We start from the raw sequence: 25,683 nt of genomic DNA on the forward strand, positions 1-25,683 counted from the left end.
TCTATATCGGTTCATACTGGTCCATACTGGTCAGGGTTTATGAGGGCACAGGGGGTCAGTGTGTGGGAAGGGGAGGCTCGTACCAGTCCATACTGGTCTATACTGGATCATACTGGTCCGTACCAGTCCATACCGGTTCATACTGGTCCATACTGGTCAGGGTTTATGAGGGAAGAGGGGGTCGGTGTGTGGGAGGGGGAGGCTCGTACCAGTCCGTAGTGGTCCGTACCGGTCCATACTGGTTCATACTGGTCCGTACTGGTGCAGAAGCGCCTCCGGGATTCGCTGGCGGAGCCGGAGCTGCTGGTGACCGACTACGGGAAGCTGGAGCGCGCACCCATGCTGCACCGGGGCTGGCAGGGGCTGCACCAGTTCATCCAGAAACATGGGCGCCCGCCCCGCCCCCAGCACAGGGTGAGATACTGGGAGCACTGGTTTGTACTGGGAGGGCACTGGGGGCACTGGGGACACCGGGGGGGTGGGGACTTTGGGGGCGCTGGGGACACTGGGGGGTCAGAAATGGGGGAGAAATGGGGAAATTGGGGCCTCCCATGATGCATTGGGGCTGGTGGAAACAATTTATGGGGTATATGGGAGACCCTCCCGGGATGGGGTGAGATACTGGGGATACTGGTTTATACTGGGAGGGCACTGGGGACACTGGGGGGGTGGGGACATGGGGGGCGCTGGGGACACTGGGGGTCAGAAATGGGGGGGAAATGGGGAAATTGGGGCCTCCCATGATGCATTGGGGCTGGTGGAAACAATTTATGGGGTATATGGGAGACCCCACCCAGGGATGGGGTGAGATACTGGGGATACTGGTTTATACTGGGAGGGCACTGGGGGCACTGGGGACACCGGGGGGGTGGGGACTTTGGGGGCGCTGGGGACACTGGGGGCTCAGAAATGGGGGGGAAATGGGGAAATTGGGGCCTCCCATGATGCATTGGGGCTGGTGGAAACAATTTATGGGGTATATGGGAGACCCCACCCAGGGATGGGGTGAGATAGTGGGGATACTGGTTTATACTGGGAGGGCACTGGGGGCACTGGGGACACCGGGGGGGTGGGGACATGGGGGGCGCTGGGGACACTGGGGGGTCAGAAATGGGGGAGAAATGGGGAAATTGGGGCCTCCCATGATGCATTTGGGCTGGTTGAGCCAGTTCATGGGGTGAGAACTGGGGATACTGGGGGGATACTGGGACAATGTGAATGTCCCCACGGGTCCCCCAAGTGTCCTTAAGAGTCCCTGAGTGTCCTCAGTGTCCCCATTGTCCCCATTGTCCCATTATCCCCGTTAATCCATTATCCCCATTGTCCCCATGTCCCCATCGTCCCCATTGTCCCCATTAATCCATTGTCCCCATTGTCCCCATGTCCCCATTGTCCCATTATCCCCATGTCCCCATTGTCCCCATTAATCCATTATCCCCATTGTCCCCATTGTCCCCATTGTCCCCATTAATCCATTATCCCCATTATCCCCATTGTCCCCATTGTCCCCATTAATCCATTATCCCCATTGTCCCCATTAATCCATTATCCCCATTGTCCCCATGTCCTCATTGTCCCCATTGTCCCCATTAATCCATTATCCTTGATGTCCCCATGTCCCCATTGTCCCATTATCCCTATTAATCCATTATCCCCATTGTCCCCATGTCCCCATCGTCCCATTATCCCCGTTAATCCATTGTCCCCATTGTCCCCATTAATCCATTATCCTTGATGTCCCCATGTCCCCATTGTCCCATTAATCCATTATCCCCATTGTCCCCATGTCTCCATTGTCCCATTATCCCCATTAATCCATTGTCCTCATGTCCCCATTAATCCATTATCCCCATGTCCCCATGTCCCCATTGTCCCATTATCCCCATTGATCCACTATCCCCATTGTCCCCATTAATCCATTATCCCCATTGTCCCCATGTCCCCATTGTCCCATTGTCCCCATTAATCCATTATCCCCATGTCCCCATGTCCCCATTGTCCCATTATCCCCATTAATCCACTATCCCCATTGTCCCCATTAATCCATTATCCCCATTGTCCCCATTAATCCATTATCCCCATTGTCCCCATGTCCCCATTGTCCCTGTTGTCCCATTATCCCCATTAATCCATCATCCCCATTGTCCCCATTAATCCATTATCCCCCTTGTCGCCATGGCCCCGATGTCCCCATGGCCCTGACGTCCCCGTTGTCCCCGCGTGCGCAGGGTGACGCGGCCGAGGTGGCGGCGCTGGCGCGCGCGGTGGCCCCGGGCTCGGAGCTGGACGAGGAGCTGGTTCGTCAATTGGCTTTTCAGGCCACGGGCGACCTGGCCCCGCTCAACGGCTTCATCGGGGGCGTCGCCGCCCAGGAGGTCATGAAGGTACCGGACGCCTGGGTCCCTCCCTGGACGCCTGGGTCCCTCCTGAACTCCTGGGTCCCTCCCCGGACGCCTGAGTCCCTCCCAAGCTCCTGGGTCCCTCCCCGGACACCTGAGTCCCTCCTGAACTCCTGGGTCCCTTCCCGGACGCCTGGGTCCCTCCTGAACGCCTGGGTCCCTTCCCGGACGCCTGCATCCCTCCCAAGCTCCTGGGTCCCTTCCCGGATGCCTGGGTCCCTTCCTGAACTCCTGGGTTCCTCCTGAACTCCTGGGGCCTCCCCCGGACTCCTGGGTCCCTCCCGAACGCCTGGGTCCCCTCCTGGACGCCTGGGTCCCCTCCTGAACACGTGGGTCCCTTCCCGGACGCCTGGGTCCCCTCCTGAACTCCTGGGTCCCTCCCTGGACGCCTGGGTCCCTCCCAAGCTCCTGGGTCCCTTCCCGGACGCCTGGGTCCCTCCTGAACTCCTGGGTCCCTCCCTGGACGCCTGGGTCCCTCCCAAGCTCCTGGGTCCCTCCCCGGACACCTGAGTCCCTCCTGAACTCCTAGGTCCCTCCTGAACGCCTGGGTCCCCCCCGGACTCTTGGGTCCCTCCTGAACTCCTGGGTCCCTTCCCGGACGCCTGGGTCCCTCCTGAATGCCTGGGTCCCTTCCCGGACGCCTGGGTCCCCTCCTGGACACCTGGGTCCCTCCCCGGATGCCTGGGTCCCTCCCGAACTCCTGGGTCCCTCCTGTACTCCTGGGTCCCTTCCCGGACGCCTGGGTCCCTTTCCGAACGCCTGGGTCCCTCCCGAACGCCTGGGTCCCTTCCTGGACGCCTGCATCCCTCCCAAGCTCCTGGGTCCCTTCCCGAACGCCTGGGTCCCTCCCGAACGCCTGGGTCCCTTCCTGGACGCCTGCATCCCTCCCAAGCTCCTGGGTCCCTTCCCGAACGCCTGGGTCCCTCCTGAACGCCTGGGTCCCTCCTGAACGCCTGGGTCCCCTCCTGGACACCTGGGTCCCCCCGAACTCCTGAGTCCCTCCCGAACTCCTGGCTTCCCCCGAACTCCTGGCTTCCCCCGAACTCCTGGGTCCCTCCCGAACGCCTGGGTCCCCCTGCAGGCGGTGTCGGGGAAGTTCACCCCCATCCAGCAATGGTTGTATTTCGACGCCCTCGAGTGTCTCCCCGAGGAGAACAAGGAGCAGCTGCTGACGGAGGAGACGTGTCGCCCGGTGAGCACCCATGGGTGGGGGCACCCGCGCGTGGCGTCTCCTCGCTGTCCCCCGTCATTTGGGGACATTCCTGGTGTCACCCATGGGTGGGATCCCCTTGACTTTGGGACATTGTTATTGTCCCCGTTGGCTTGGGGACGTTCTTGGTGTCACCCATGGGTGGGATCCCATTGACTTTGGGTCATTCTTGGTGTCCCCATTGAGTTGGGGACATCATGGGTGTCACCCATGGGTGGGATCCCATTGACTTTGGGGTCATTCCTGGTGTCCCCATTGAGTTGGGGACACTGTGGGTGTCACCCATGGGTGGCGGGTGGTTGGTGACACCCGTGGGTGGGATCCCATTGACTTTGGGTCATTCCTGGTGTCCCCATTGAGTTGGGGACATTCTTGGTGGCACCCATGGGTGGGATCCCATTGAGTTTGAGACCTTCTTATTGTCCCTATTGAGTTGGGGACACGGTGGGTGCCACCCATGGGTGGGATCCCATTGACTTTGGGTCATTCTTGGTGTCCCCATTGAGTTGGGGACATCATGGGTGTCACCTGTGGGTGGGATCCCATTGACTTTGGGTCATTCCTGGTGTCCCCATTGAGTTGGGGACACTGTGGGTGTCACCCATGGGTGGGATCCCATTGACTTTGGGTCATTCCTGGTGTCCCCATTGAGTTGGGGACGTTCTTGGTGTCACCCATGGGTGGGATTCCATTGACTTTGGGTCATTTTTGGTGTCCCCATTGAGTTGGGGACATCATGGGTGTCACCCATGGGTGGGATCCCATTGACTTTGGCATCATTCCTGGTGTCCCCATTGAGTTGGGGACGTTCTTGGTGGCACCCATGGGTGGGATCCCCTTGACTTTGGGGTCATTCCTGGTGTCCCCATCGAGCTGGGGACACTGTGGGTGTCACCCATGGGTGGGATCCCATTGACTTTGGCATCATTCCTGGTGTCCCCATTGAGTTGGGGACGTTCTTGGTGTCACCCGTGGGTGGGATCCCATTGACTTTGGGTCATTCCTGGTGTCCCCATTGAGTTGGGGACGTTCTTGGTGTCACCCATGGGTGGGATCCCCTTGACTTTGGGGTCATTCCTGGTGTCCCCATTGAGCTGGGGACACTGTGGGTGCCACCCATGGGTGGGGGGCGGCTGGTGGCACCCATGGGTGCCCCGCTGACCCCGTTGTCCCCAGCGCGGGAGCCGCTATGACGGGCAGGTCGCCGTGTTCGGGACGGGGCTGCAGGAGCGGCTGGGACAGCAGAAATACTTTGTGGTCAGTGTCCCCGAGTGTCACCCCCTTGTCCCCAGGTGTCCCAGTGGGGACCCCAAATGTCCTTACGGGTCCCCTGAGTGTCCCCAATGTCCCCAAGAGTCCCCCCGTCAATGTCCCAATGGGGACCCTGGGTGTTCTTATGGGTCCCCCAAGTGTCACATCCCTGTCCCCCAATGTCACCTCTGGGTCCCCAGTGTCCCCAAGGGTCCCCAAGTGTCCCAGTGGGGTCCCCAGATATCTTTATGGGTCCCCCAAGTGTCCCCTCCCTGTCCCCAAATGTCCTTACGGGTCTCCTGAGTGTCCTCCCAGTGTCCCCGTGGGTCCCCCACGTGTCACCTCCTTTGTCCCCAAGTGTCCCCAGGTGTCACCAAGTGTCCCCGAGGGTCCCCCCAAGTGTCCTTATGGGTCCGCTAAGGGTCCCCCAAGTGCCACCTCCTTGTCCCCAAGTGTCCCCTGGTGTCCCTACATCTCCCTACATGTCCCCATGTGTCCCCTGAGTGTCCCCAAGTGTCCCCTTGTGTCCCCATGTCCCCACCCAGGTCACCTCGAGTTGTGTCCCCAAGTGTCCCTCGATGTCTCCAAGTGTCCCTTGATGTCCCCACATGTCCCCAAGTGTCCCTTGATGTCTCCATGTGTTCCCTGAGTGTCCCCAAGTGTCCCCTTGTCCCCACCCGGGTCACCTCGAGTTGTGTCCCTTGATGTCCCCAAGTGTCCCTTGATGTCCCCACATGTCCCCAAGTGTCCCCATGTCCCCAGGTGGGCGCAGGCGCCATCGGCTGCGAGCTGCTCAAGACGTTCGCCATGATGGGCCTGGGCTGCGGCCCCGACGGCGGCGTCACCGTCACCGACATGGACACGATTGAGAAATCCAACCTCAACCGGCAGTTCCTGTTCCGGCCCTGGGATGTCACGGTGAGGGGCGGGGCCTGTGGGGGGCACGGACCAATGGGAGGAGCCCGGGGGGGCAGGGGGGCAAGGGGAGGAGTCAATGGGGCAGAGGAGTGGGGTCAACGTTGAGTTGGGTCAACGAGTTGAGTTGGGTCAATGAGTTGAGTTGGGTCAACGTTGGGTTGAGTTGGGTCAATGAGTTGGGTCAACGTTGGGTTGAGTTGAGTCAATGAGTTGAGTTGGGTCAACGTTGGGTTGAGTTGGGTCAATGAGTTGGGTCAACGTTGGGTTGAGTTGAGTCAATGAGTTGAGTTGAGTCAACGTTGGGTTGAGTCAATGAGTTGAGTTGGGTCAGGGTTGAGTTGGGTCAAGGTTGGGTTGAGTTGAGTCAGTGAGTTGAGTTGGGTCAATGAGTTGGGTCAAGGTTGAGTTGAGTTGGGTCAAGATTGAGTTGAGCCAAGATTGAGTTGGGTAGAGGTTGAGTTGAGTTGGGTCAATGAGTTGAGTTGGGTCAATGAGTTGAGTTGGGTCAACGTTGGGTTGAGTTGGGTCAATGAGTTGAGTTGGGTCAAGGTTGAGTTGAGTTGGGTCAACATTGGGTCAGGTCAACGTTGGGTCGAGGTTGGGTCAACATTGAGTTGAGTTGGTCAGTGTTGAGTTGGGGCAAGGTTGAGTTGGGTCAACGTTGGGTTGGGTCAAGGTTGGGTCAACATTCAGTTGAGTTGGGTCAAGGTTGAGTTGGGTCAATGAGTTGAGTTGGGTCAAGGTTGAGTTGGGTCAATGAGTTGAGTTGGTTCAACGTTGAGTTGAGTTGGGTCAGCATTGGGTTGAGTCGAGTCATTGAGTTGGGTCAACGTTAAGTTGGTTCACTGTTGGGTTGGTTCACTGTTGAGTTGGGTCAAGGTTGAGTTGGGTCAAGGTTGAGTTGCGTTAACGTTGAGTTGGGTTAACGTTGAGTTGGGTTGGGTCAACGTTGGGTTGGGTCAACGTTGGGTTGGGTCAACGAGTTGGGTTGGGTCAACGCTCAACTTGTCTTGACGTTTCCTTGGATTGGAAGAGGCCCAAAGGGGCGGGGCTTAAGGGGGCGGATCTAGAAGGGGTGGGGCTTAAGGGGAGGAGCCTATGGGGTAGAAGATGAGTGGGTGGAGTCTATGGGGTTATGGAAACTCTTATGAAGATTCTGGTATTGAGTTCGCCAACGGCAACGCTCAAGTTGTCTTGACGTTTCCTTGGATTGGAAGAGGCCCAAAGGGGCGGGGCCTAAGGGGGCGGGTCTAGAAGGGGCGGGGCCTTAGGGGGCGGAGCCTATGGGGTCAATGGGAGGGTGGGAACCCCCATGGAGACGCCATCGTTGAGTTGGCCAACGGCAGCGCTCAACTTGTCTTGACCTTTCCTTGGATTGGAAGAGGCCCAAAGGGGCGGGGCTTAAGGGGGCGGGTCTAGAAGGGGCGGGGCTTAAGGGGAGCAGCCTGTGGGGTCAAAGACAAGTGGGCGGAGTCAATGGGAGGGTGGGAACCACCACGGAGACGCCATCGTTGAGTTGGCCAACGGCAGCGCTCAACTTGTCTTGACCTTTCCTTGGATTGGAGGAGGCCCAAAGGGGCGGGGCTTAAGGGGGCGGCTCTGGAAGGGGGCGGGGCCTCACGGGCGCGCTGTCGCCCAATGGCAGAAGCTGAAGTCGGAGCGGGCGGCGGCGGCGGCGCGGGAGATGAACCCGGCGCTGCGCGTGATTGGCCGCTCGGAGCGCGTGGGGCCGGAGACCGAGCGCGTGTTCGACGACGAGTTTTTCGAGGGGCTGGACGGGGTGGCCAACGCGCTGGACAACGTGGACGCGCGTGGGTGACACGGGCCGGGGGGTCCCCGGGGTGCTGGGGGCGGGGGGTGTTTGGGTGCTGTGGGGCGTCATTTGGGTGTTATTGGGGGTTATTAGGGTGCTATGGGGGGTCCTGGGGGTGCTATGGGGGGTTATTTGGGTGCTATGGGGCGTCATTTGGGTGCTATGGGGGGTTATTTGGGTGTTACTGGGGATTAATTGGGTGCTATGGGGGGTTATTTGGGTGCTATGGGGGGTCCTGGGGGTGCTATTGGGGGGATTAATTGGGTGCTATGGGGCGTCATTTGGGTGCTATGGGGGGTTATTTGGGTGCTATGGGGGGTCCTGGGGGTGCTATTGGGCGTCATTTGGGTGCTATGGGGGGTCCGGGGGTGCTATGGGGGGTTATTTGGGTGTTACTGGGGATTAATTGGGTGCTATGGGGGGTTATTTGGGTGCTATGAGGGGTCCTGGGGGTGCTATTGGGGGGGATATTTGGATGCTATGGGGCGTCATTTGGGTGCTATGGGGGGTTATTTGGGTGCTATGGGGCGTCATTTGGGTGCTATGGGGGGTTATTTGGGTGCTATGGGGGTCCTGGGGGTGCTATTGGGGGGGTTATTTGGGTGCTATGGGGGGTTATTTGGGTGCTATGGGGGTCCTGGGGGTGCTATTGGGGGGGTTATTTGGGTGCTATGGGGCGTCCTGGGGGTGCTATGGGGCGTCATTTGGGTGCTATGGGGGGTCCGGGGGTGCTATGGGGGGTTATTTGGGTGTTACTGGGGATTAATTGGGTGCTATGGGGGGTTATTTGGGTGCTATGGGGGGTCCTGGGGGTGCTATTGGGGGGGTTATTTGGGTGCTATAGGTCTCTATATGACCCATTGGACTCTCTAGACCCCCCATAACCCCCCAACCTCCCCCCATAACCCCCCAAATCTCCCCCTATAGGTCTCTATATGACCCATTGGTCTCTCTAGATCCCCTATAGGGCTCTATATGGGGCCTCTTGGTCTCTCTAGACCCCCCATAACCCCCCAACCTCCCCCTATAACCCCCCAAATCTCCCCCTATAACCCCCCAGTCTCCCCCCATAACCCCCCAAATCTCCCCCTATAGGGCTCTATATGACCCATTGGTGTCTCTAGACCCCCTATAACCCCCCAACCTCCCCCTATAACCCCCCAACCTCCCCCTATAACCTCCCAAATCTCCCCCTATAACCCCCCAAATCTCCCCCTATAGGGCTCTATATGACCCATTGGTCTCTCTAGACCCCCCATAACCCCCCAACCTCCCCCTATAACCCCCCAAATCTCCCCCTATAGGTCTCTATATGACCCATTGGTGTCTCTAGACCCCCTATAACCCCCCAACCTCCCCCCATAACCCCCCAAATCTCCCCCTATAGGGCTCTATATGACCCATTGGTGTCTCTAGACCCCCCATAACCCCCCAACCTCCCCCCATAACCCCCCAAATCTCCCCCTATAGGTCTCCATATGACCCATTGGACTCTCTAGACCCCCCATAACCCCCCAATCTCCCCCTATAACCCCCCAACCTCCCCCCATAACCCCCCAAATCTCCCCCTATAGATCTCCATATGACCCATTGGTCTCTCTAGATCCCCTATAGGGCTCTATATGGGGCCTCTTGGTCTCTCTAGACCCCCCATAACCCCCCAACCTCCCCCCATAACCCCCCAAATCTCCCCCTATAGGGCTCTATATGACCCATTGGACTCTCTAGACCCCCCCCATAACCCCCCAATCTCCCCCCATAACCCCCCAACCTCCCCCTATAACCCCCCAAATCTCCCCCTATAGCTCTCCATATGACCCATTGGTCTCTCTAGACCCCCCCCATAACCCCCCAAATCTCCCCCTATAGGGCTCTATATGGACCGGCGCTGCGTTTACTACCGCAAGGCGCTGCTGGAGTCGGGCACGTTGGGCACCAAGGGCAACGTGCAGGTGGTGGTTCCGTTCCTGAGCGAGGCGTATAGCTCCAGCCAGGACCCCCCGGAACGCGCCATCCCCATCTGCACCCTGCGCAACTTCCCCAACGCCATCGAGCACACGCTGCAGGTGCCTCCGGACCCATAGGGGACGGTCTATATTGGGGGGGGATACAGGAATTTAGGGGCTTTCGGGGGGCTCCCGGATGCCTGGGTCCCCTTTTTCTGGCGGCTTCTGGATGCCTGGGTTCAGCCCCGGACGCCTGGGTCCCCTTTTTGGGGGTCTCCCGGATGCCTGGGTCCCTTCTAGAGGGGCTCCCGGATGCCTGGGTCCCATTTTTTGGGCGTCTCCTGGACACCTGGGTTCAGCCCCGGACACCTGGGTCCCCTTTTTGGGGGTCTCCCGGACGCCTGGGTCCCTTTTTGGGTCGTTCCCGGATGCCTGGGTCTCTTCTACAGGGGCTCCCGGATGCCTGGGTCCCGTTTTTTGGGCGTCTCCTGGACACCTGGGTTCAGCCCCGGACGCCTGGGTCTCTTTTTTGGGTCGTTCCCGGACGCCTGGGTCCCTTCTAGAGGGGCTCCCGGATGCCTGGGTCCCATTTTTTGGGCGTCTCCTGGACACCTGGGTTCAGCCCCGGACGCCTGGGTCCCTTTTTTGGGTCCCCCCCGGACGCCTGGGTCCCTTTTTGGGGGTCTCCCGGATGCCTGGGTCCCATTTTTCGGGCGTCTCCTGGACACCTGGGTTCAGCCCCGGACGCCTGGGTCCCCTTTTTGGGGGTCTCCCGGACGCCTGGGTCCTTTTTTGGGTTGTTCCCGGACGCCTGGGTCCTTTTTTGGGTTCGGGGGCTCTCCCGGACGCCTGGGTCCTTTTTTGGGTTCGGGGGATCACCCGGACGCCTGGGTCCCTTTTGGGGTGTCCCGGACGCCAGGGTCCCCTGTGGGTGGGTTCGGGGGGTCTCCCGGACGCCGGGGTCCCTTCCCGGACGCCGGGGTCCCCCGCTGACGCCCATTCCCCGCAGTGGGCGCGGGACGAGTTCGAGGGGCTCTTCAAGCAACCGGCGGAGAACGTGAACCAGTACCTGACGTATGGACCCCATAGAACCCCCCAGAGCCCCATAGAACCCCCCAGAGCCCCATAGAACCCCCATAGAACCCCCATAGCCCCATAGAACCCCCATAGCACCCCCCATAGCCCCATAGAACCCCCGTAGAACCCCTACAGCCCCATAGAGCCCCCATAGCCCCATAGAAATGCCATAGCCCCACAAACCCCCTATATAACCCTATAGCCCCATAGAACCCCCCATAGCCCCATAGAACCCCCATAGAACCCCTATAGCCCCATAGAGCCCCCTATAGCCCCATAGAACCCCCATAGCCCCACAACCCCCGCTATATAATTCTATAGCCCCATAGAACCTCTATAACCCCCATAGAACCCCTATAGCCCCATAGAGCCCCCATAGCCCCATAGAACCCCCATAGCCCCACAAACCCCCTATATAACCCTATAGCCCCATAGAACCCCCCATAGCCCCATAGAACCCCCATAGCCCCACAAACCCCCTATATAACCCTGTAGCCCCATAGAGCCCCCTATAGCCCCCATAGAACACCCATAGCCCCATAGAACCTCTATAGACCTCATAGAACCACCCATAGCCCCATAGATCCCCCATAGAACCCCTACAGCCCCATAGAACCCCCTATAGCCCCATAGAACCCCTATAGCCCCATAGAGCCCCCTATAGCCCCATAGATCTCCCTATAGCCCCATAGAACCCCTATAGCCCCATAGAGCCCCCTATAGCCCCATAGATCTCCCTATAGCCCCGTAGAACCCCCTATAGCCACATAGAACTCCTATAGCCCCATAGATCTCCCTATAGCCCCATAGAACCCCTATAGCCCCATAGAGCCCCCTATAGCCCCATAGAACCCCTATAGCCCCATAGAACCCCTATAGCCCCATAGAGCCCCCTATAGCCCCATAGAACCCCTATAGCCCCACAGAGCCCCTATAGGCCCCATAGAACCCCCATAGGCCTCATAGGCCCCAATTAACCCCCGTAGGCCCCGTTTTACCCCCTATAGCCCCATAGAACCCCCTATAGCCCCATAGAACCCCTATAGCCCCACAGAGCCCCTATAGGCCCCATAGAACCCCCATAGGCCTCATAGGCCCCGTTTAGGCCCCGTAGGCCCCGTTTTACCCCCTATAGCACCCATAGGACCCCCTATAGCACCCATATTATCGCCCGTATGACCCCCCCAGCACCCATATTCTCCACAGGGACCCCCAAATCCTTGACAGGGACCCCAAGTTGGCGGCCATGGCCACGTAGGCCTCATAGGCCCCGTTTAGGCCCCATAGGCCCCGTTTTACCCCCTATAGCACCCATAGGACCCCCTATAGCACCCATATTATCGCCCGTATGACCCCCCCCGGCACCCACAGCACCCATATTCTTGACAGGGACCCCCAAATCCTTGACAGGGACCCCAAGTCGGCGGCCATGGCCACGTAGGCCTCATAGGCCCCGTTTAACCCCCGTAGGCCCCGTTTTACCCCCTATAGCACCCATAGGACCCCCTATAGCACCCATATTATCGCCCGTATGACCCCCCCCGGCACCCACAGCACCCATATTCTCCACAGGGACCCCAAATCCTTGACAGGGACCCCAAGTCGGCGGCCATGGCCACGTAGGCCTCATAGGCCCCGTTTAGGCCCCATTTTACCCCCTATAGCACCCATAGAATCCCCTATAGCACCCATATTATCGCCCGTATGACCCCCCCCGGCACCCACAGCACCCATATTCTCCACAGGGACCCCAAATTCCTGGAGCGGACGCTGCGTTTGGCGGGGACGCAGCCCCTGGAGGTGCTGGAGGCCCTTCAGCGCAGCCTGGTGACCGACCGGCCTCGTTCCTGGCCCGACTGCGTGGCCTGGGCCTGTCAGCACTGGCACCGCCAGTACAGCAACAACATCCGCCAGCTGCTCCACAACTTCCCCCCGGGACAGGTCAGCGGGGGCGGGGTCCCTTGGGTGGGGGTCAGGGTGCCCTGGGGCCCTGGGGGGCGTTAGAGGCCTATGGGGCCTGGTGGTTCGGGCCTAGTGGGCCAGGCCTGTCATGGCGGCTCAGGCCTGGGTCCGTCAGCACCAGCGCCCCCAGTACAAGAACAACATCCCCCTGGGACACGTTGGTTGCTGGGGGTCCCTTGGGTGGGGGTCAGGGTGCCCTGGGGCCCTGGGGTGCGTTAGAGGCCTATGGGGGTACATGGGGCCTGGTGGTTCGGGCCTAGTGGGCCAGGCCTGTCATGGCGGCTCAGGCCTGGGCCCGTCAGCCCCAGCAACGTCTCCCAGGACACGTTGGGTGCTGGGGGTCCCTTGGGTGGGGGGTCAGGGTGCCCTGGGGGGCGTTAGAGGCCTGTGGGAATTAACGAGCTCGTTAACGCCGCAGAAAACGAACTCGGGGACCCTGTTCTGGTCGGGACCCAAGCGCTGCCCCCACCCGCTGACCTTTGACCCCGACAACGTGAGTGGGCGGGGCCGGGGGGGGGAGGGGGCGGGGCAGACAGGGGTGGGGTCGTGCACCCTTGGGTGCCCTTGGGGTCACTTGGGTGACGTCCTTTCCGTCGGGTGGCACCCGGCGCTGTTGGGTGCTGTTGGTCATCGTTGGGTGACGTCAGTGGCCTTGGGTGCCCCCCCGACACCCTTGGGTGCTCCACGACACCCTTGGGTGACCCCTGACACCCTTGGGTGCTCCACGACACCCTTGGGTGTCACCACCCCGCGACTCTTGGGTGACGTTCTTCACCCTTCCACCTTGTCCCATCCGCCCTTTGGGTGCTTCCCCTCCCCAAATGACACCCATATATGACCCCATGACACCCTTGGGTGCCCCCCTGACACCCTTGGGTACCTCCTGACACCCATAGGTACCTCCCGACACCCTTGGGTGCCCCGGACACCCTTGTTGCCACCACCCCGTGACTACAGCATGACGTTCTTCAACCTTCTCCCAACCCCTTTGGGTGCTTCCCCTCCCCAAATGACACCCATATATGACCCCATGACACCCATATGTGACCCATGACACCCATAGGTACCTCCCGACACCCTTGGGTGCCCCTGACACCCATATGTGACCCATAACCCCTTTGTTGCCACCACCCCGTGACTACAGCATGACGTTCTTCGACCTTCTCCCAACCCCTTTGGGTGCTTCCCCTCCCCAAATGACACCCATATATGACCCCATGACACCCATATGTGACCCATGACACCCATAGGTACCTCCCGACACCCTTGGGTGCCCCTGACACCCATATGTGACCCATAACCCCTTTGTTGCCACCACCCCGTGACTACAGCATGACGTTCTTCAAACTTCTCCCAACCCCTTTAGGTGCTTCCCCTCCCCAAATGACACCCATATATGACCCATGACACCCATAGGTACCTCCCGACACCCTTGGGTGCCCCTGACACCCATATGTGACCCATAACCGCTTTGGTGCCACCACCCCGTGACTACAGCATGACGTTCTTCAACCTTCTCCCAACCCCTTTGGGTGCTTCCCTTCCCCAAATGACACCCGTATATGACCCCATGACACCCATATATGACCCATGACACCCATGGGTACCTCCTGACACCCATAGGTACCTCCCAACACCCTTGGGTGCCCCGGACACCCTTGTTGCCACCACCCCGTGACTACAGCATGACGTTCTTCAACCTTCTCCCAACCCCTTTGGGTGCTTCCCCTCCCCAAATGACACCCGTATATGACCCATGACACCCATACATGACCCATGACACCCTTGGGTACCTCCCGACACCCTTGGGTGCCCCTGACACCCATATGTGACCCATAACCCCTTTGTTGCCACCACCCCGTGACTACAGCATGACGTTCTTCGACCTTCTCCCAACCCCTTTGGGTGCTTCCCCTCCCCAAATGACACCCATATATGACCCATGACACCCTTGGGTGCCCCCCTGACACCCTTGGGTGCCCCTGACACCCATATGTGACCCATAACACCCTTGGGTGCCCCATAACCCCTTTGTTGCCACCACCCCGTGACTACAGCATGACGTTCTTTGACCTTCTCTCAACCCCTTTAGGTGCTTCCCCTCCCCAAATGACACCCATATATGACCCCATGACACCCATAGGTACCTCCTGACACCCATAGGTACCTCCCGACACCCTTGGGTGCCCCTGACACCCATATGTGACCCATAACCCCTTTGTTGCCACCACCCCGTGATTACAGCATGACGTTCTTCAACCTTCTCCCAACCCCTTTAGGTGCTTCCCCTCCCCAAATGACACCCGTATATGAGCCCATGACACCCATACATGACCCCATGACACCCATAGGTACCTCCTGACACCCTTGGGTGCCCCCGACACCCATATGTGACCCATAACCCCTTTGTTGCCACCACCCCGTGACTACAGCATGACGTTCTTCGACCTTCTCCCAACCCCTTTAGGTGCTTCCCCTCCCCAAATGACACCCATACATGACCCCATGACACCCATATGTGACCCATGACACCCATAGGTACCTCCCGACACCCTTGGGTGCCCCGGACACCCTTGTTGCCACCACCCCGTGACTACAGCATGACGTTCTTCAACCTTCTCCCAACCCCTTTGGGTGCTTCCCCTCCCCAAATGACACCCGTATATGACCCCATGACACCCATAGGTACCTCCTGACACCCATAGATACCTCCCGACACCCTTGGGTGCCCCGGACACCCTTGTTGCCACCACCCCGTGACTACAGCATGACGTTCTTCAACCTTCTCCCAACCCCTTTAGGTGCTTCCCCTCCCCAAATGACACCCGTATATGACCCCATGACACCCATACGTGACCCATGACACCCTTGGGTACCTCCTGACACCCTTGGGTGCCCCTGACACCCATATGTGACCCATAACCCCTTTGTTGCCACCACCCCGTGACTACAGCATGACGTTCTTCAACCTTCTCCCAACCCCTTTGGGTGCTTCCCCTCCCCAAATGACACCCGTATATGACCCCATGACACCCATACATGACCCATGACACCCATAGGTACCTCCCGACACCCTTGGGTGCCCTGGACACCCTTGTTGCCACCACCCCGTGACTACAGCATGACGTTCTTCAACCTTCTCCCAACCCCTTTGGGTGCTTCCCCTCCCCAAATGACACCCATACATGACCCCATGACACCCATACGTGACCCATGACACCCATACATGACCCCATGCCACCCTTGGGTGCCCCGGCCTGACTCCCCGGCGCCCCCCGCAGGCCCTGCACCTGGACTACGTGGTGGCGGCGGCCAACCTGCTGGCGCAGAGCTACGGGCTGCCGGGCTCCCGCGACCGGGGGGCGGTGGCCGAGCTGCTGCGCCGGGTGCGCGTCCCCCCGTTCGTCCCCAAGGCCGGGGTGCGCATCCACGTCACCGACCAGGAGCTGCAGAGCTCGGCGCCCGCCCTGGGTGAGCACCCATGGGTGCTGCGGGGTTGCTTTTGGGGGGGGGGGGGGCCGTGTGCTGGGGGGGGGACCCATGGGTGCTATGGGGTCGTCTATGGGTGCTGTGGGGGTCCCATGGGTGCTATGGGTGTCCCATGGGTGCTATGGGGGTCCTGTGTGCTGGGGGTCCCATGGGTGCTATGGGGGTCCTGTGTGCTGGGGGTCCCATGGGTGCTATGGGGTCTTCTGTGGGTGCTATGGGGGTCCCATGGGTGCTATGGGGGTCCTGTGTGCTGGGGGTCCCATGGGTGCTATGGGGTCTTCTATGGGCGCTATGGGTGTCCCATGGGTGCTGTGGGTGTCCCATGGGTGCTATGGGGGTCCTGTGTGCTGGGGGTCCCATGGGTGCTATGGGTGTCCCATGGGTGCTATGGGGGTCCCATGGGTGCTATGGGGTCTTCTATGGGTGCTATGGGTGTCCCATGGGTGCTATGGGGGTCCTGTGTGCTGGGGGTCCCATGGGTGCTATGGGTGTCCCATGGGTGCTATGGGGGTCCCATGGGCGCTATGGGTGTCCCATAGGTGCTATGGGGGTCCTGTGCGCTGGGGGTCCCATGGGCGCTATGGGAGTCCCATGGGTGCTATGGGGGTCTCATGGGTGCTATGGGGGTCCTGTGTGCTGGGGGGACCCATGGGTGCTGGGAAGGTCTTTGGGTGCTCTGGGGTCTTGTATGGGTGCTGGGGGTGTCCCATGGGCGCTATGGGGGTCCCATGGGTGCTATGGGGGTCCTGTGTGCTGGGGGTCCCATGGGTGCTGTGGGTGTCCCATGGGTGCTGGGAGGGTCTTTGGGTGCTATGGGGTCTTCTATGGGTGCTGTGGGTGTCCCATGGGTGCTGGGAGGGTCTTTGGGTGCCATGGGGTCTTCTATGGGTGCTGTGGGTGTCCCATGGGTGCTATGGGGGTCCTGTGTGCTGGGGGTCCCATGGGTGCTATGGGGTCTTGTATGGGTGCTGTGGGTGTCCCATGGGTGCTATGGGTGTCCCATGGGTGCTATGGGAGTCCTGTGTGCTGGGGGTCCCATGGGTGCTATGGGGTCTTCTGTGGGTGCTGTGGGTGTCCCATGGGTGCTATGGGTGTCCCATGGGTGCTATGGGGGTCCTGTGTGCTGGGGGTCCCATGGGTGATATGGGGTCTTCTATGGGTGCTGTGGGTGTCCCATGGGTGCTATGGGGGTCCTGTGCGCTGGGGGTCCCTTGGGTGCTATGGGGTCTTCTATGGGTGCTGTGGGTGTCCCATGGGTGCTGTGGGGTTGCTTTGGGAGGCCTGTGTGCTGGGGGGACCCATGGGTGCTGTGGGTGTCCCATAGGTGCCATGGGGGTCCTGTGTGCTGGGGGTCCCATGGGTGCTATGAGAGTCCCATGGGTGCTATGGCTGTCCCATGGGTGCTATGGGGGTCCTGTGTGCTGGGGGGACCCATGGGTGCTGTGGGTGTCCCATGGGTGCTATGTGGGTTCTGTGGGGGCACCATGGTTTCTATGGGTGCTGTGGGCCGCCCCGTGACCCCCAGCACCCATGGGTGCCCCCAGACGACGGGCGGCTGGAGGAGCATGAGTGGAGTCCCATGGGTGCTATGGGGGCTCTATGGGTCCCATGGGTGCTGTGGGGGCTCTATGGCTCCCATGGGTGCTATGTGGGTTCTGTGGGGGCACCATGGGTTCTATGGGTGCTGTGGGCCGCCCCGTGACCCCCAGCACCCATGGGTGCCCCCAGACGACGGGCGGCTGGAGGAGCTCCGCGCGTCCCTTCCCAGCCCCGACGAGCTCCCGGGTTTCCGCATGTTCCCCATCGACTTCGAGAAGGTGGGTGCTGCCCCTTCCCCCCGCCCCAGCACCCATGGGTGCCCCCCCGCCCACCTTCGGGTGCCCCCGCAGGACGACGACACCAATTTCCACATGGATTTCATCGTCGCCGCCTCCAACCTGCGCGCCGAGAACTACGACATCCCGCCGGCCGACCGGCACAAGGTGGGTGCTGGGGGGGGGGGGGGGCACCCATGGGTGCTATGGGCGTTCAGTGGGTGCTGGGCGGTCCGGTGGGGGGGCTGTAGAAGGTGCTATGGGGGGGGGCGGGTCCTATGGGGGTCGTGTAGGTAGGTGCTAGTAGGGTGTCTATAGGTGCCCGTGTGGTATAGGTGCCCGTAAGGTTTCTTTGGGTGCCCGTAGGGTGTCTATAGGTGCCTGTGGGGTGTCTATAGGTGCCTGTAGGGCGGCTATAGGTGCCTATAGGGCGTCTGTAGAGTATCTATAGGTGCCCATAGGGTGGCTATAGATACCCGTGGGTGCCCATGGGGTGTCTATAGGTGCCTATTGGCTCTCTATAGGGTGTCTATAGGTGCATGTACTGTGCCTATAGGTGGCTGCAGGGTGTCTATAGGTGCCTATAGGCTCTCTATAGGGTGGCCATAGGGTGTCTGTAGATGCACATACTGTGTCTATAGGTGCCCGTAGGGTGTCTATAGATACCCATGGGTGGCCATAAGGTGTCTATAGGTGCCCATAGGGTGTGTATAGCTGCCTGTAGGGCGTCTATAGGTGCCCATAGGTGCCTGTAGGGCATCTATAGGTGTCGATACGGTGTTCATAGGTGCACATATTGTGTCTATAGGTGCCCATAGGGTGTCTGTAGGTACCCACAGGTGCCCATAGGGTGTCTATAGGTGCCCATAGGGTGCGTATAGGTGCCTGTAGGGTGTCCATAGGTGCCTATAAGGTGCCTGTAGAGTATCTGTAGGTGCCCATAGCACGTCTATAGTTGGCCATATGGTGTTTCCAGCTGCCTCTAGAGTATCTATAGGTACCTACAGGGCATCTGCAGGTTCTATAAGCTCCCAACCCCCGCCCCGCGGGGCGTTTTCCATACGCGCAGAGCAAGCTGATCGCGGGGAAGATCATCCCGGCCATCGCCACCACCACGGGCGCCGTGGTGGGCCTGGCCTGCCTGGAGCTCTACAAGCTGGTCCAGGGGCACCGGCGCCTCAGCTCCTACCGCAACGCCTTCCTCAACCTGGCGCTGCCCTTCGTCGCCTGCTCCGAGCCCCTCGCCTGCCCCCGCAACAAGGTGGGGGGCACCGCGTGGGACCCCCGGGGAAGCAGGGGGGAGCGGGTGGGGTTGGGGTCTTGGGTTGGGGTTGGGGTTGGGGTTGGAGTGGGTTGGGTTGGGGTCTTGGGTTGGGGTCTTGGGTGGAGTTGGGTTGGGGTTGGGTTGAGGTGGGTTGGGTTGAGGTCGTGGGTTGGGGTCTTGGGTTGGGTTGGGTTGAAGTGGGTTGGATTGGGGTCTTGGGTTGGGTTGGGGTCTTGGGTTGGATTGGGTTGAAGTGGGTTGGGTTGGGGTCTTGGGTTGGGTTGGGGTTGGGTTGAGGTGGGTTGGGTAGGGGTCTTGGGTTGGGGTCTTGGGTTGGGTTGGGTTGAAGTGGGTTGGGTTGGGTTGAAGTGGGTTGGATTGGGGTCTTGGGTTGGGTTGGGGTCTTGGGTTGGATTGGGTTGAAGTGGGTTGGTTTGGGTTGAAGTGGGTTGGATTGGGGTCTTGGGTTGGGTTGGGGTCTTGGGTTGGATTGGGTTGAAGTGGGTTGGGTTGGGGTCTTGGGTTGGGTTGGGGTTGGGTTGAGGTGGGTTGGGTAGGGGTCTTGGGTTGGGGTCTTGGGTTGGGTTGGGTTGAAGTGGGTTGGGTTGGGTTGAAGTGGGTTGGGTTGGGGTCTTGGGTTGGATTGGGTTGAAGTGGGTTGGGTTGGGGTCTTGGGTTGAGGTGGGTTGGGGTCTTGGGTTGGGGTCTTGGGTTGGGTTGGGTTGAAGTGGGTTGGATTGGGGTCTTGGGTTGAAGTGGTTTGGGTTGGGGTCTTGGGTTGGGTTGGGGTCTTGGGTTGGGTTGGGTTGAAGTGGGTTGGGTTGGGGTCTTGGGTTGGGTTGGGGTCTTGGGTTGGGGTCTTGAGTTGGGTTGGGGTCTTGGGTCGAGTTGGGTTGGGGTTGGGTTGAGGTCTTGGGTTGGGGTCTTGGGTTGGGTTGGGTTGAAGTGGGTTGGATTGGGGTCTTGGGTCGAGTTGGGTTGGGGTCTTGGGTTGGGGTCTTGGGTTGGGTTGGGGTCTTGGGTGGAGTTGGGTTGGGGTTGGGTTGGGGTCTTGGGTGGAGTTGGGTTGGGGTCTTGAGTTGGGTTGGGGTCTTGGGTTGGGTTGGGTTGGGGTTGGGTTGAGGTGGGTTGGGTTGAGGTCTTGGGTTGGGGTCTTGGGTTGGGTTGGGTTGAAGTGGGTTGGGTTGGGGTCTTGGGTTGAAGTGGGTTGGGTTGGGGTCTTGGGTTGGGTTGGGGTCTTGGGTGGAGTTGGGTTGGGGTTGGGTTGGGGTCTTGGGTGGAGTTGGGTTGGGGTCTTGGGTTGGGTTGGCGTCTTGGGTTGGGGTCTTGGGTTGGGGTCTTGGGTGGAGTTGGGTTGGGGTTGGGTTGAGGTGGGTTGGGTTGAGGTCTTGGGTTGGGGTCTTGGGTTGGGTTGGGGTCTTGGGTCGAGTTGGGTTGGGGTTGGGTTGGGGTCTTGGGTGGAGTTGGGTTGGGGTCTTGGGTTGGGGTCCCGGGTTGGGGTCTTGGGTTGGGTTGGGTTGAAGTGGGTTGGGTTGGGGTCTTGGGTTGGGTTGAAGTGGGTTGGGTTGGGGTCTTGGGTTGGGGTCTTGGGTGGAGTTGGGTTGGGGTTGGGTTGGGGTCTTGCGTTGGGTTGAAGTGGGTTGGGGTTGGGTTGGGGTCTTGGGTCGGGTTGGGTTGAAGTGGGTTGGGTTGGGGTCTTGGGTTGGGTTAAAGTGGGTTGGGTTGGGGTGTTGGGTTGGGGTCTTGGGTTGAGGTGGGTTGGGTAGGGGTCTTGGCTGGGGTTGGGGTCTTGGGTTGGGTTGAAGTGGGTTGGATTGGGGTCTTAGGTTGGGTTGGGGTCTTGGGTTGGGGTCTTGAGTTGGGTTGGGGTCTTGGGTTGGGTTGGGTTGAAGTGGGTTGGGGTTGGGGTCTTGGGTTGGATTGGGTTGAGGTGGGTTGGGTTGGGGTCTTGGTTTGAGTTGGGTTGGATTGAGTTGGGATGATTTGAGGTCTTGGCTGGGGTTGGGGTGTTGGGTTGGGTTGAAGTGGGTTGGGTTGGGGTTTTGGGTTGGGTTGGGTTGAAGTGGGTTGGGTTGGGGTCTTGGGTTGGGTTGGGGTCTTGGGTTGGATTGGGTTGAAGTGGGTTGGGTTGGGGTCTTGGGTTGGGTTGGGGTTGGGTTGAGGTGGGTTGGGTAGGGGTCTTGGGTTGGGGTCTTGGGTTGGGTTGGGTTGAAGTGGGTTGGGTTGGGTTGAAGTGGGTTGGGTTGGGGTCTTGGGTTGGATTGGGTTGAAGTGGGTTGGGTTGGGGTCTTGGGTTGAGGTGGGTTGGGGTCTTGGGTTGGGGTCTTGGGTTGGGTTGGGTTGAAGTGGGTTGGATTGGGGTCTTGGGTTGAAGTGGTTTGGGTTGGGGTCTTGGGTTGGGTTGGGGTCTTGGGTTGGGTTGGGTTGAAGTGGGTTGGGTTGGGGTCTTGGGTTGGGTTGGGGTCTTGGGTTGGGGTCTTGAGTTGGGTTGGGGTCTTGGGTCGAGTTGGGTTGGGGTTGGGTTGAGGTCTTGGGTTGGGGTCTTGGGTTGGGTTGGGTTGAAGTGGGTTGGATTGGGGTCTTGGGTCGAGTTGGGTTGGGGTCTTGGGTTGGGGTCTTGGGTTGGGTTGGGGTCTTGGGTGGAGTTGGGTTGGGGTTGGGTTGGGGTCTTGGGTGGAGTTGGGTTGGGGTCTTGAGTTGGGTTGGGGTCTTGGGTGGAGTTGGGTTGGGGTTGGGTTGAGGTGGGTTGGGTTGAGGTCTTGGGTTGGGGTCTTGGGTTGGGTTGGGTTGAAGTGGGTTGGGTTGGGGTCTTGGGTTGAGGTGGGTTGGGGTCTTGGGTTGGGGTCTTGGGTTGGGTTGGGTTGAAGTGGGTTGGATTGGGGTCTTGGGTTGAAGTGGTTTGGGTTGGGGTCTTGGGTTGGGTTGGGGTCTTGGGTGGAGTTGGGTTGGGGTTGGGTTGGGGTCTTGGGTTGGGTTGGGGTCTTGGGTTGGGGTCTTGAGTTGGGTTGGGGTCTTGGGTCGAGTTGGGTTGGGGTTGGGTTGAGGTCTTGGGTTGGGGTCTTGGGTTGGGTTGGGTTGAAGTGGGTTGGATTGGGGTCTTGGGTCGAGTTGGGTTGGGGTCTTGGGTTGGGGTCTTGGGTTGGGTTGGGGTCTTGGGTGGAGTTGGGTTGGGGTTGGGTTGGGGTCTTGGGTGGAGTTGGGTTGGGGTCTTGAGTTGGGTTGGGGTCTTGGGTGGAGTTGGGTTGGGGTTGGGTTGAGGTGGGTTGGGTTGAGGTCTTGGGTTGGGGTCTTGGGTTGGGTTGGGTTGAAGTGGGTTGGGTTGGGGTCTTGGGTTGAAGTGGGTTGGGTTGGGGTCTTGGGTTGGGTTGGGGTCTTGGGTGGAGTTGGGTTGGGGTTGGGTTGGGGTCTTGGGTGGAGTTGGGTTGGGGTCTTGGGTTGGGTTGGCGTCTTGGGTTGGGGTCTTGGGTTGGGGTCTTGGGTGGAGTTGGGTTGGGGTTGGGTTGAGGTGGGTTGGGTTGAGGTCTTGGGTTGGGGTCTTGGGTTGGGTTGGGGTCTTGGGTCGAGTTGGGTTGGGGTTGGGTTGGGGTCTTGGGTGGAGTTGGGTTGGGGTCTTGGGTTGGGGTCCCGGGTTGGGGTCTTGGGTTGGGTTGGGTTGAAGTGGGTTGGGTTGGGGTCTTGGGTTGGGTTGAAGTGGGTTGGGTTGGGGTCTTGGGTTGGGGTCTTGGGTGGAGTTGGGTTGGGGTTGGGTTGGGGTCTTGCGTTGGGTTGAAGTGGGTTGGGGTTGGGTTGGGGTCTTGGGTCGGGTTGGGTTGAAGTGGGTTGGGTTGGGGTCTTGGGTTGGGTTAAAGTGGGTTGGGTTGGGGTGTTGGGTTGGGGTCTTGGGTTGAGGTGGGTTGGGTAGGGGTCTTGGCTGGGGTTGGGGTCTTGGGTTGGGTTGAAGTGGGTTGGATTGGGGTCTTAGGTTGGGTTGGGGTCTTGGGTTGGGGTCTTGAGTTGGGTTGGGGTCTTGGGTTGGGTTGGGTTGAAGTGGGTTGGGGTTGGGGTCTTGGGTTGGATTGGGTTGAGGTGGGTTGGGTTGGGGTCTTGGTTTGAGTTGGGTTGGATTGAGTTGGGATGATTTGAGGTCTTGGCTGGGGTTGGGGTGTTGGGTTGGGTTGAAGTGGGTTGGGTTGGGGTTTTGGGTTGGGTTGGGTTGAAGTGGGTTGGGTTGGGGTCTTGGGAATGAGTTGGGGTTGGGTGGGATTGGGGTCTTGGGTTCAGTTGGGTTGGGTCGAAGTCGGTTGAGTTGGGGTATTGGGTTGGGGTTGGGTAGGGTTGACTTGGTTTGAGGTCTTGGGTTGAGTTGGGTTGGGTTGAGTTGGGGATGATTTGAGGTCTTGGGTGGGGTTGGGGTCTTGGGTTCAGTTGGGTTGAAGTGCGTTGGGTTGGGGTCTTGGGTTGGGTTGGGTTGACTTGGGTTGAGGTCTTGGGTTGAGTTGGGGATGATTTGAGGTCTTGGGTGGGGTTGGGGTCTTGGGTTCAGTTGGGTTGGGTTGAAGTGGGTTGGGTTGAGGTCTTGGGTTGAGTTGGGGATGATTTGAGGTCTTGGGTTGGGTTTGGGTTGAGTTGGGTAGAAGTGGGTTGGGTTTGGTTGTGGTTGGGTTCAGTTGGGTTGGGTTGGGTTGAGTTGGGGATGATTTGATGTCTTGGGTTGAATTGGGGTTGGGTTGACGCCTTGGGTTGGGTCGTGTTCACTTGGGTTGTGTTGAGGTCTTGAGATGGGTTGAGTTGGGCTGACTTGGGTTGAGTTTGGTCGAGGTGACTTGGAGTTGAGTTGAGGTCTTGGGGTTGGGTTGAGTCGGGCTGGGGTCTGACGGGCATCCCCGCCGTGGGGCTGCCCCCCATCTCCCCCCGTTCACCCCCCAGTACTATGACGTGGAGTGGACGCTGTGGGACCGGTTCGAGGTGCAGGGGCTGCAGCCCGATGGGCAGGAGATGACGCTGCGCCAGTTCCTCGCCTACTTCAAGGTACTGGGACCCACTGGGAGGGACTGGGAGGGACGCTTGGTGGGGCTGGGGGACCCAACTGGTGTCACCTCCTGGTCACCCTAAAGGTCCCCAAGTCAAGGGGAGGCACCTCAAGGGGAAGGTGGGGAGATGTGGCCACCACCATGGCCGGTGCCCCCTTGGCCGTGGGGCGCTGTGGGTCGCCGTGGGGCACCCTTGGGTGCCGGAGACCCCAGCTGCCATCCCCATGTCCACCCAGTGTCCCCATATCCCCCATGGGGGCGCCTCAAGGGGAAGGTGGGGAGATGTGGCCACCACCATGGCCGGTGCCCCCTTGGCCGTGGGGTGCTGTGGGTCGCCGTGGGGCACCCTTGGGTGCCGGAGACCCCACCTGCCATCCCCATGTCCACCCAGTGTCCCCATATCCCCCATGGGGGCGCCTCAAGGGGAAGGTGGGGAGATGCAGCCACCACCGTGGCCGGTGCCCCCTTGGCCGTGGGGCGCTGTGGGTCGCCGTGGGGCACCCTTGGGTGCCGGAGACCCCACGTGCCATCCCCATGCCCACCCAGTTTCCCCATATCCCCCATGGGGGCACCTCAAGGGGAAGGTGGGGAGATGTGGCCACCACCATGGCCAGCGCCCCCTTGGCTGTGGGGCGCTGTGGGTCACAGTGGGGCACCCTTGGGTGCCGGAGACCCCACCCCACGTCCCCGTGTCCCCCTGTCCCCACAGAAGGAGCACCGCCTGGAGATCACCATGCTGTCCCAGGGCGTCTCCATGCTCTACTCCTTCTTCATGCCGGCGGCCAAGCTGCGCGAGCGCCACGACCAACCGTAGGGCACCCATGGGTGGGGGGGCGCCCATGGGGTGGGGGTGGGGGGGGTGCACCCATGGGTGGGGGACACGTCCCATGGGTTGGGGTTTGGGGGTCCCATGGGTGGGAGTCGGGTGTCACCATAGGGAGACAATCCCATGGTTGGGGTCACCATGGGCTCATGTCACCCATGTCCCCATGGCTGGTGACACCCCCGGGTGACACCTGGTGACACTTGGGGACCTGTCCCCATGTCTCGATGTCCCCAAAGGTCCTGGTGTCACCCGGGGTCCCCATGTCCCCCATGGTCTCGATGTCCCCAAGGGTCTCAGTGTCACCTGAACTCCCCATGTCCCCCATGGTCTTGATGTCCCCAAGGGTCCTGGTGTCACGTGAGGTCCCCATGTCCCCCCCAGTTTCGAGGTCCCCAAGGGTCTCATTGTCACCTGAGGTCCCCGTGTCCCCCTTGGTCTCAATGTCCCCAAGAGCCTCAGTGTCACCTGAGGTCCCTATGTCCCCCCCCATGGTCTCAATGTCCCCAAAGGTCTCACTGCCACCTTGAGGTCCCCGTGTCCCCCATGGTCTCAAAGTCCCCAAGGGCCTCAGTGTCACCTGAGGTCCCCGTGTCCCCCATGGTCTCGATGTCCCCAAGGGTCCTGGTGTCACTTGGGGGTCCCTGTGTCCCATGTGGCCTCAGTGTCCCCACGTCCAACCCCCCCCATGACGTCCCCGCGTCCCCA

The 25,683-nt window shown here is 60.2% G+C and overlaps 1 protein-coding gene across 1 annotated transcript in view; it reads left to right on the top strand.

Moving 5' to 3' along the window:
* UBA1 (ubiquitin like modifier activating enzyme 1) overlaps positions 1–25,683 on the top strand; it is a 46,381-nt gene that overhangs the window by 19,072 nt on the left and 1,626 nt on the right. Inside the window, 16 exon segments of the mRNA XM_065653293.1 lie at positions 268–414; positions 2,229–2,384; positions 3,481–3,591; positions 4,786–4,866; positions 5,623–5,778; positions 7,424–7,589; positions 9,461–9,657; positions 10,547–10,611; positions 12,360–12,555; positions 12,995–13,069; positions 15,858–16,047; positions 17,794–17,882; positions 17,955–18,047; positions 18,949–19,140; positions 24,049–24,150; positions 24,862–24,962. Coding sequence (XP_065509365.1) covers positions 268–414; positions 2,229–2,384; positions 3,481–3,591; positions 4,786–4,866; positions 5,623–5,778; positions 7,424–7,589; positions 9,461–9,657; positions 10,547–10,611; positions 12,360–12,555; positions 12,995–13,069; positions 15,858–16,047; positions 17,794–17,882; positions 17,955–18,047; positions 18,949–19,140; positions 24,049–24,150; positions 24,862–24,962 — 2,117 coding nt within the window.

Source organism: Caloenas nicobarica, chromosome 29 (genome assembly GCF_036013445.1).
Source record: "Caloenas nicobarica isolate bCalNic1 chromosome 29, bCalNic1.hap1, whole genome shotgun sequence".
Lineage (NCBI taxonomy): Eukaryota > Metazoa > Chordata > Aves > Columbiformes > Columbidae > Caloenas > Caloenas nicobarica.